At 33.4% G+C, this 12,281-nt stretch overlaps 1 protein-coding gene across 1 annotated transcript; it reads right to left on the reverse strand.

Annotated features, from left to right (window-relative positions):
- Positions 1 to 9,650: 9,650 nt before the first annotated feature.
- Positions 9,651 to 12,077, reverse strand: LOC143580958 (heavy metal-associated isoprenylated plant protein 3-like). Its single transcript, XM_077063858.1, has 5 exons — positions 12,069 to 12,077; positions 10,773 to 10,896; positions 10,504 to 10,694; positions 10,276 to 10,363; positions 9,651 to 10,030 (listed from the first exon to the last, which is right to left on the reverse strand). Exons 1-5 carry the CDS (start codon positions 12,075 to 12,077, stop codon positions 9,651 to 9,653), a joined length of 792 nt encoding a protein of 263 aa, XP_076919973.1.
- Between the last annotated feature and the right edge of the window lie 204 nt (positions 12,078 to 12,281).

The raw sequence follows: 12,281 nt of genomic DNA on the forward strand, positions 1-12,281 counted from the left end.
AAGTCGAAGAATAAGAATGAGAGATTTGGACTTCCTTACAAGAGACTTCAGTAACCTAAATCCGGTCGATCAAATGCTGATGGAAAGGCAAAAGGAACGTATCCGAAAGAGGTTGATCGAAGAAGACCAAGCCGAAGAATAAGAATAATGTTTTTTTAGTACTTTAATTTTTTTTTATTTTTAGATATTAATGTGTTTTTTTTAATGTGTGTTTTTTTTAATAATTTATGAGTTTTTTTAATAATACGTTTTTTGAATATATTTATAAAAAAATAAAAAAAAAATCCGCTGGAGCCCCTGCTGGAGCCCCTCCACACCAGGGCCAGGGGCTCCAGCGGGGGCTCCATCACCCATCTTATCCAGTTTCTCTCTCTGCCACACGTCACAATATTATTGGCTGGAGCCCCCACTCGCGCCCCCGTTAGAGCCCCCCACACCCCTCAGCCTAAGGTTTTAGGTCCTCACTTTCTAAGTCCTCTAGCTTTCAAAATAAAATTAATAATTATACATTTGTAATTTAGGATTTGACTTAATACGTGTGATTTGCAGCATTTAAACTGAATTAGGTCTGGAAAAATGTGACAAATTGTATTACTTAATTATGTATTTGCAAAGAATGATAACAATATCTTGATTTATTTGGAGTGAAAACAAGATAAATTCAAAAAAAAAAAATCTAGTTTTACTAAAATAGTTCAGCCAGCCCTAAACACAATCTCACTGTTTCGCGCATTTCTTGAACAAAACTTACTTTGTAGGGACATACAATGGGGTTTATTTTTATATTTTCTAAAGAGTGAGAAAAGTTAATGTGTTGCATGTTTATTTGTTCTTACGTTTTAATAGTTAGGTGGGTTTGACGTTGATCGATTATTAATATAGGTTTGAAAATGAGAACTAAAACCATATGCATATATAATATGCAATCTCATATTCGTCCAACCAGCTCCAAATTTAAGTAGAGAAAACATGAATTTAACATAGGGAAATTCCCAAAATAAGCATTTACGAAAACAAATTTTTAGTTTTAGGTATCATTTGCAAAAATTTTCAGAAATAGGTATTATAAACTAGTTGTGACGAGTAGTTTGTAGAACTAATTAAACATTGCCACGTGTCCTTAAACTAACCGTAACGAGCACGTTCACCAATCATTTACTCGTCACGACTAAATAAGTTTCATGCCTCGTAGTCTACGCCCACAAGTTATTTAAAAGTCCTTTAGTCGCGACGACTAGTTTACTCGATTTACATTCCCTACACGAGTAGTTTATTAGTAGTCAACTCGTCACGACTAATTTAACCTTATAATCTACTCGTCGCGACTAAAGGACTTATGAATTACTCGTGGGTGTTGATTATGAGACATGAAACTTATTTAGTCGTGACGAGTAATTGATTAGTGAACGTGCTCGTTACGGTTAGTTTAAGGACACGTGGCAAGTTCGGATTGTTTCTATAAACTAGTCGTCACGACTAGTTTATAATACCTATTTTTGAAATTTTTTGCAAATGATACTTAAAACTATAAATTTGTTTTTACAAATACTTATTTTGGGAATTTTCCCTTCAACACACGCACAATTAATAAGCAACAAAAAAAAAATAAATTAAACACTTTTTTTACGACGAACACTTCCAATCCTGTAGGCCCGTAAATGAACCAAATGTTCGATGAACTATTCGTGAACCGTTTGGCGGGAAATTCGTTTATGTTCGTTTATTTAATAAACGAACAAACATGAACAAAAAATTTGTGTTCATTTAATTAAGCGAACAAACATGAACACATGTTCCGTTCGTTCATTTATGTTCATGAACGTTTGTTTATGTTCATTTATATCTATCCGTTTATGTATTAATAGAAAATAATTAAATTTATCTGGATATGTTATCTGCTTAAAGGTTTTATATTTGTTAATTTGTGTGCATTTAAGTGTTTTCATTTAAGTTCGTTTATGTCTGTTCGTTTATCTTTGTTCAGTTATGTTCGTTTAAAATTTAAACAAACGAACATAAATCTCTTTTTTTAAATAAACGGATATGAATATAAATATTAGTTTGATTAAGTGTCCGTGTTCTTTAAAGTTAAATAAGCGAACACAAGCATGCCCTTGTTTGTGTTCATTCGATTTGTTTACAGGCTTTCATTATTCACATTGATGAATACATCGGTCTCAATCTTCTAGGCTTTGCCGATTTTATTTGTGTTCGTTTGTGTTCGTGAACCGTTCGTGAACACATTAATTTCCTTAATGAATGAACACGAACATAAAATCTCTGTCGGTAAGTGTTCGTGAACACATTATTTTCTTAACGAACGAACATAAACAAGGTCTTGTTCGTGTTCATTCTGTTCGTTTACATCCCTACAATACAATCCTGTAAGTGAGCCTGACAAAATTCTCCTCTTTCAGAGCTCAAATCTCTAACCTCTTAGTTGAGATTATTATCAGTCAATGATAAAAAGATGAGATTAATAAAATTCAATTGGCCATATATGTATGTATTATGTAACTATGTACACGTGTACGTATATATATATGTACACGTAAAAAATTATATGAGATTAGGTTCCATTTAAAAACGTCTATCACGCTACAATTCAAATCGTTCACGGCTCAGCATTAAGAGGCGGTCAAATGGTCCCATGGACTGCTGTTTAGGACTTTAAAGGCACTAGCTTTCTTCTTATTTAATGGTAAGTTATTTTGATTTCCAACTATTTATTTATAAATATTAAACAACTAGGCTTTTAACCGGTGCGTTGTGCCGGGCGGGTCAGTAAAACTCAGACGGTGGTAAAACCCAAGGGTTGAGCCGATAAGTTGACGCAAATTCAGTCAGTTTCGGTGACGTGCGTTATTGTACCGAAATTAAAAAACAAAAACAAAACAAAAAATTATAAAAATTGAGGCGGACCAATGTGGCGGCATCAGTCGGTAAAATATAACGCTGATAAAACCCAACCATTGTCGATCCCAGGCGTTGAGGTGGTGAGTCTAAGGAAATTTAGTCGGTTTCCGTTATGTTCGTTACGGTGACTAACCTAAAAAACAAAAATAAAATTTACGGACCAATTTGGTGCTGTCAAGTGGCCCAATAGAGAACTTGCGACACCAAACATCTTATTTGTCATATAGTAACAAGGTGTGATCCCGGCGTGTTGCGCCGGTGTACCTTTGTTCTAATTGTTTCTCCGTTTAGCTAGGTGGGCGGTATACCTTCGTCATAGTTGTTTCTTTGTTTAGCTAGGCAGTGTGTACATGCGATTTGCTAATTGTTACAAAAGTTTCTTCCATTTATGGTGCTATGTTTAGCTAGGCAATTTAGTGTACGTTTAACACCAGCGCTTATCGTCTATCTTCCACCTTGCAACAATCGCACCAGTCACACGATTCAAATACACATAAAACATAGTACGTTATAATAGCTTTACCACCACACCACCTTTTCCATTACTTGATTTAGTAAGAAATCTATAAATACAAAATCTATTTCTATTTAAAAAAACAAAAAATTGAACCAAAAAAACGGAAAAAAAAAAGGTCCAACAGCAGGTTCAAACTCTCAACTTGCAGTTCACCCAAGGTTGCAAAAGTCGCTAGGCAGACCCTAGGCGGTGGACTGGGGAGTCAGGTGTACTCGGAGTACTTGGGGAGTACTCGGAGAGTACTCAGACATGATAAATATAAAGAAAATTAATTTTTGGATATTATATATATGTCAAATATCATTATTTTACTAATATTTATAACAAAATATGTAAATATCAAGATAAATAGAAGAAATACACAATAAATTATTCAAATAATTACTAGTCATTAATTAAAAAAAATGATATATGTTCTTTAATGTTATAGAAATAAGAATTACACTTTATTTTTTAAGTCAAAATCGGCTCAAGTTTACCAACTAAATGTGATTTTGGCTAAGGTTGACTATTTTTGATCGATTCTTAGTAATTAAGCGGAGTTAAAGAAACTCCCCTCGGCGACGTACCTTGTAGCGACTACTCGGGGAATACTCGGCCTTGTAAACCTACTTTTACAACATTGAGTTCACCACGACACTACACTACCACCACACCAACTTCTATGATTGTTACAGATTTTAAAATATTAAAAAAAAAAAAAAAAAAAACTTAATGACTGTCATGCGACAGCCACTAATTAAACCATACCAAAATCACTGGAGCAACAAGTTATCCTTTAATATGTAATATAATAATATCAAATTATACGAGTAACATGAATACGAAATATGTATATACATACTATGAACTCCCAATCATTTGAATAATTTAAATAATTTCTTTTTAAGTATTTTATGCTAAAGCAAGTTGGTAGGGACCATATACTAGATAAGAGAGTTGACCATTGTTCAGCATGATTGGTTTTATCTTAACATTACTGATTACAATTGGATTAAACTTTTGGAACATAATTAGATGCTCTAATCCTTTTATTAATTGATTATTATCGGATTTTGCTAGACATTTTTAGTAAGCAAAATACATAGGTTATGTTAAGTTAGAATTGTCAATCTATTATTCAATTTCGTCTTGAGTGGAAAGTCAAGGTGGCCTAATGCATAGTTTAGAATGTAAATTAGTGGTTGATGGTAAAGGGCTATTTTGAAATTGTTTTTATGTGGGTTGTTTATACTTTGTAGTTCGAACGTCTAGTCTATGGCTAGGCACGATTATCTTAGAAAGGTGATGCACGATTGCATGTTTAAAATTAGGGATCAGTCTCTTATTGGTCGGTACCCTTTCCCAGAGCTGGCCCAACAATATTGTTGAGTGAAGCTAGGCCTTAAGACCACTGAAGAAAAAAAAAACTCCGTTTAAAAAGTTTAAATATATGTATATATTTAGATAAACATATTTAAATCCTATAACCGACAAATAAAACACTATTAGATGTTGCCCCAGTAGTTAAAATACACGGCATCTGTCTTCATGAGGCTTTTACTTCAATCCAGGTTCGAGTCTTCTAGAATGAAACTGTCTTTTAGTTGTTTCTTTGGTTTAAAATTTTGTGATTTTATATGTATAACACGACAAATCGCTTGATAAATTTTAAAATTATATCTATAATTTCTGTAATTAGAGCCCTGATTTTTGCTTTAGGCCCTTAATATGGTTGGGCCGTCACTACCCTTTCCATAAGGATCCCATTACCCCTAGTACCCTAACATAATACTTGCAATATTATAATAATTTTGTTACAAATAAGATCTTAGGATATTATTTTAGTAGGATAATGATATAATCATAATTAGTATTATAATTATAACACGATTAATCGCATGATAAATTTTAAAATTAAATTTATAATTTATGTAATTAGAGCTTTGATTTTTTTTTTGGCTTTAGGCACTCAAAATGATTGGACCGCCACCGCACTTTCCATGAAGATCCCCTTTCCCTAATACCCTAACATAATACTTGCAATATTATATAATTTTGTTACAAATCAGATCTTAGGATATTATTTTAATAGGATAATTGATGTAATCATAATTAGTATTATAATTATAAAACATGGATAAGAAAGTGTCAGTGCAGTCAAACATAAACCGTTTTTAAATGGTTGCTTGTTTGGTTAAAATGGTTAATTTCAGTTTTGTTAAGATCAATGTTATATTAAATAAATAAAATATTTATTAGAATTTAAACTAGAAAAAGTAAGCAAAGTACTTGTGATTTGTGAAGTGAATCTAATACCTTTGGGCAATCCCTTTGGGAAGCAACCAGCTTGATGTGGTCCAAAATATCATGATGTTCACAGGATCTTCTTAACATCATATTACCCCTACTTATTCTCATGCCAGCCTAACTTCGTACCAACATATGATGGGTTATCAAAATCGAAATTCAGAATTGAAATCATTTAATTAAATAATAACAAACTAAATTATATGTATTTGTATGGTCATGTATATAGAAATAGATATAAATAAATAAATAATAATAATAATAAAATTAACGAACCAGAATTGATCAAGTATTCAACAAATCCGGTTCAATTTTAGTTGGAGTTAACTTGGCTATATTTTAGTTGGAGTTAACTTGGCTATAAACCCCTATGTGGCTTATGTGTAATATATTAGGTGTTATAACCTTAGGGGTGTGGTGTTGAGCGTATTTTTGGAGGGGTGATTTTTCCTCTCATTGTGTTTTACACGTTTTTTTCTAGCACTTGCTAGGTTATTTTTAATAATATTTCGTAGTTCAAAAATATTCAATAACTAAAATTAGATAAAGAACAGGTTGATTTTAACTCCTAAATTAAAACGTTTAAGTGACTACGATTTTGGGCTTCCATACATGCGTTTTGATGATAATATCACTTTTAGTCCAAATTATTTTTTTTTATTCTTATAATCCTTTATAGTTTACATTTCTTATCATTTCAGTCCCAAAGACTAATACCGTTATATATTGCTATTAAATGGAACGATATTTCAGTCTTTTAACCTAAGAGAGTATATATTATTTACCATAACAATAGTATAACATGATTGTGTTTTTTTAGCTATAAAGTGAGCTGCTTGCAAAATATAATAATAAATAAATAAATAAAATAATTATAATAATAACATGCCAGGACTAGGTCTTTTCCAGTGAAGTCTTTCATTTTAATGAGACAGGCTGACAAACAAGTTCTATAATTAAACATAAATTTCATGAACACTTCACATCTGGAATCATAACCCCCTTTAGTAATAAATTAACTATTTTTTGTCACATAAAGTTTTGGAAAATGGCAGAGATGAGAAGGGTGCTGCATAGAATTTTGATTCTGTGTCAAACCATCATATCAAATTATCTCATTCAGAGGATAATATTCACCATGATCTTTTCCGGTCTATTTCAAACTATTATATTTGTACCCCAATTATAATAGCTTATCATCAAATTAACATCACAAAACTTTTTTTTAAGAATCACACCCACAAATTTTAAATTCAAATTTGTGGTATGAAGGTCGGTCGTCCCTTGTAAAAAATGTTTTTAGTGCTATTATAGTGTAAAAATTACGACAAACCCCTGTAAGTATATATTGATAGTCAATTGACCCATGTGAGAAAACTTTCTGGGTTCGACACTGAGAATATTAAGCATTTGCTGGAATATATACAAATTACCAATCATATGATATTTAAAAGTATTTAGAACCCCCTTGATATATGGCAAGTACATGTAGCATAAATGCTCATATAGAAAAGGTATGTACGCCTAATGCAAAGTGTCTAGTAACTATAAGTTGCGTTTTTTATAAATGGTAGGGGGTGGCCTAAATAAAACAATAATTGGTTTTGTTTTCTTTTTCACTGCTATTAAGTATTAACTTTGAATATGAGAACAAATAGGACAAATGCATGAAGTACATATTAGGTAGTCCGATTATGGTATCCTTTGAAATCACCATCTTTCTTTGTACTAACCGTTGGGTTAATTTTGCACATATAGTAATTACTTGTAAAGTTAAATGTTTAGAAAACAAAGAATACATATATTACATTCGACCCTTTACACCAACCAATATCATCAACTTTGGATTTGTCTTTTGTTGCTAGACGAATATTTCTATACAACTTGGAATTAGTCTCCCTCAAGCATGCTTCACCGCGGAGTTTCTCTATTATCAAAAACCAATGCGTCCAAAGTACAGTGGTGTGGTTTGTGGCGTAGCATTCTTTGTCCTAGTATCTTCCAAGTGAACAGAATGATATATGAGATTTGAATAAAGTGTCGCAACATAAATTCGCTTAGCAGCGTGATTGACTTACTCTACACCCAAAGTAGTCTTTCTTATTGATTAATATGTTTTCAGGTTAACGATTACATATGAATACATTATAGGTGTCAAATTTGAGCGACATGGCACCACAACAAAAGGAAGCTGACCTTATCAACGTATATGAGATGAACGATAGCTAGCATTTATTAATAATGTTAGTTAAAATTGTCTCATCACCTTCTAAAATCTAAGTACGTGCGTTTAAATAAGTTTAAGAAATCGTTACTTAAGAACGGGTCACTAATATATTGGAATATTATTCATTTGCATGAACCAAAATTTAACAAGTTGTTATTGTTTGTTACAAACAGTTCGATTGGATCTATTCTTTAAACCTTTGTAACAAATAGTTTAGAGGTGCACAAATCAGGTTATTCTAATACTCGTTCCTGGTATGGAACCAGGCTCGGGTATGACTCAGCTCGGGTTCGGGTCCGGGAATTCTAAAATCGGATATTTTGAATACCATATTTCCGGGTATTGAAAAACCCTATTTTCAGGTTTTTTTCGGACTTTTTTGAGTATAGATTGCATTTTTAAGGGGCTGCACTTTTTTTGGGTATTTTTAAGGTATTTTTTGGGTAATTTCTGGTGTAGATCGGGTATTTGAAAAACCCAGTTTCAGGTAATGGAAAACCCGGTTCCGTGTATGAAACCGGTTTCGGTTTTCGGGTATAAATCGGATCCGGTTCCGAGTACTGGTTTTGGTACTAAATACATACCCTATCTGTACCCTAAGGGTAGTAAAAACCTAGGTATGAAAAAATCCGATTCTGGTATTTATTTTCACCTCTAAAACATTTTGCTAGGCCCAACTATCACAGTTATAATTTCCGTTTTGGGCTTTAAATTAACTGTGTGGCCCAACCATCACAACTAAAATCCTCCTGTTTAGGCTTCAATTTAACTGCCTGACCATCCCACACAACCCAGTAAATTGTGAACAATTTGTTTAGGAAAAAACCACCGATAGCCATTTTGACTGACTTGACTAAGAAAAACATCATTTAGACTTTTTTTAAGTTAAAAAACTCTTTCAGCCAACAAGAGCTGGTCTTGATGCATGAGCATTTATGGGCTTGTATGTGACGCTCTTGTTAAATGGAACATTTGATCCGGGCATTAGATCACGTATGGACAAACTTATGGTTTGTTCTTCAATTCTAATTTTCTTTGGTCTTTGATTATTTTAATCTTATGACTAGTTAAAATGAGTGGTATCAAAGCTCTTGTTTAACTCGGTTCGAAGAGAAGAGATCATAAGTGGTTGTTCACATTGAAGAATGATATTATTCACAAAGTTTGACTTGGAAAATTTGGATGACAAAATTGATTGGTAGTCTAAATAGTCTTTTCAGCCTAACTCCATCCCATCACATATCACACGTGTCGCTTCCCGGTTAAGGTTTCTTTTAGACTAAATAATCCTTTTGGCCTAACTCCACCATACACATGCTAGTCAATAATGGTTCATTTAGTCATCTTTCTCACTTGGCATATTGGGGGAAGAGAATATATGGACATCAACATACTACTGATAACCATCAATCATGCAAATTCGAAGCAATTTTCAATAGACTTGAGCTCAGCCCGTTGGACTCCTATTGTTCCGCCCTCAAGAAACCTAAGGTTCCTAATTGTCGGGAATTAAAATAGCCTTGACTAGTCTTGTATTTCATGTATTTTAACTCGTATCAATGTATATCCAGGTTCTTTGGTCCGAATTAATTGCCAATTAAACTAATAGAACTCAATTATACTAAATTAACAAGGCAGTTATATTATAATCCAATTGATCAAAAACTAAAACAATAATATACATATCAAATAATCAATCCATTACATAACAACACATGCATTAGCATTTTCATCATTAAACATCTGAGTGGCATTCATGTAATTAAATGTATACTCAGGCCTATTCACATACTGTGGATACATGTATTGACCTTGACTAGGAAAATACTCCATCCTTTGGTTATACCCCGAAAATGCGGGTCCCACACCACCACTTTCCTTCCCTTTCCCTTCCTTGTTGCCGCCGCCACTGCTGCCACCACTCTTCCCCTTCTTTCCACCGACACCACCGCCCTTCGCTTGTACGATCTCGACATCTTTCTTAAGCTTGTCCTTGATCGCTAGGGCCAATGCGTTCATATCCATTGCTCCTTTCACCGTCACCAAATCGTTGCTCTTATCAATCGACATCTCCACAAACCCTGTGAACATTCACGCCAATAGTTAACACCATAAAAAATAGTCTAAAAAACGTATCTAGTAAAATGTCGGTCATAAAGTAAGGTCCCAGAGTAACATAGGGCATGCACAGTATATTGTAAGTCACTAAGTCACTAAAATCTTCAACAACTAATAAATCATACTCAAATACTACGTATTCAAGACTGATAAATCAGTCCCTATCACAAACAGAATCCCAACACTAGAACATGATATCCATAGTTACCTTCGGTCTTCCTAACCAATTTCTCAATCTTCTCGATACACCCTCGACAATGTAACGGCACCTTCAGCACCGTCGTCGTCACCGTTAACTATTGCACCACAAAATAACACAACATTTAAACACTTTATCAACAAAATTTTAAAAAAATAATAAGTAACCGTTAAAACATAACATAACATAACAACCAACCTTTTTTAGTGCACTCTTGTCGCTAACAACTACCGTAACCCGCTTTTGTTGCTTCTTCTGCTCTCCATCGCCACCACCACCGCCATTTTTCGCTTTTGTTACCGGAGATATTAACTCCACCTTTCTCTTAAATTTCCCCTTAACACTCTCACAAAGTTCGACTGGATCGAATTTACCGATCACTATGATTTCGTTCATATTATTATTTCTACTCTTAACTGATTCTACACCTAACATATTAGAAACTAAGGTGTCACAAAAACAATATTATTTAGGTGATAATAATATTAGTGCCAAAAATGAGTTACCGTTGAGAGAATTAACGGATTTAACGATTTTTCCAGCGCAACCTTCGCAATGCATATCGATTTTTAGAATCGCCGTTACAGTACCGTCATTCGCTCCGGTTTTCTGATCACCGTTGATCTTCTTCTAAAAAAAAAAAGGTTAAAACTAGTAATAAGCATTGTTAACGTAGGGACTGAACACAATTGGTACTGGTATTTGTTTTTTCATGTTTTCGGTATCGGTACTATTTGGTTTCCATATTTTAATGGTACTTGTACCGATCGGTACTAAACCAAAAAAATAGTTATGGTATTCATGCATGGTTTTACTCATTTTTGGTATTGAGCATCTTTTACGGAATACCGGTACTGGTACGGTACCAACCGAACACAATCAGTACGGGATTCGTTTTTCCATGTTTTTGGTACCGATACCATTTAGTTCCGGTATTTTCAATGGTACCAGCACCGAACCAAAAAAAATGTTACGGTATTTGACATATGGTTTTACTTGTTTTTGGTATCGGTAACTGAGATTTTTTTACCAAATACCGTACTGAACTAGTACCGACCAAACACAATCGAACCAAAAAAATTGTTACCATATTCGGCATATGGTTTTACTCATTTAGAGCATTCTCAACCGATCATCTATCTCCATCTCTATAATTACACTAAAATACTTCACATTTCTCTCTTCTGTACAATTAAATAATATTTTTTTTGTACCTTAATGGTTACATTTTCTCTCTCCACCCTATATTTTACAAAAAAACATTACCGTTTTTCCAAATTTACAAAAAATCACTACCTTTTCTCTCTCCACATATAATTTACACTCACAACCACTCAAAACCCCACCCTATGATTTACAAACTCCCCTCATAAATGGAATCTCCATGAATAGGATCAAACCTTATTCCATGGTATTTACATGAGGTTCTTCTTTCTTATTCTTAATAAAGTCCCCGAGAGGGCTTTTTAGAGAATCGGATGGGAATGCTCTTACGGTATCGGTAACTGAGCATTCATCATATGGTTTAACTCGTTTTCGGTATCGATAACTAAGCATTTTTTACTTAATACCATACCGGTACTGCGTATGGTATTAGTTTTTCATGTTTTTGATATCGGTAGCATTCGCTTTCGCTATCTTTAATGCTACGGGTACGGATCAGAACCAAACTGAAAAAAAATCAGTACGCTATTCAGTATACGACTATACTCAGTTTTGATACGGGTATAGTAGGAATCTCAGTCATAATTAAAACTATGAAAACTAAACTGAAGTAAAGTACATATAGACAAATAGTTTACCTTTGCCATTGATGTATTTGTTTGGAAGAAATAGATGAAAATTGATGGTATGTGAATGGATTGGAATTTGAAATAATTTATAACGGTACTTGGTTAGATTTAAATACATGAAGATATAATTTGAAGACAAAATATATAAAGTTGTAGTGGGTTTCATGGTGGTTACAAAGAAACTTCGTTACAAAGACTAGAAGTTGACTTGATATTTGTCAC

Source organism: Bidens hawaiensis, unplaced genomic scaffold, assembly GCF_021521415.1.
Source record: "Bidens hawaiensis isolate Kalapana, Puna unplaced genomic scaffold, B.hawaiensis_p1.1 tig00030772_1, whole genome shotgun sequence".
NCBI lineage: Eukaryota > Viridiplantae > Streptophyta > Magnoliopsida > Asterales > Asteraceae > Bidens > Bidens hawaiensis.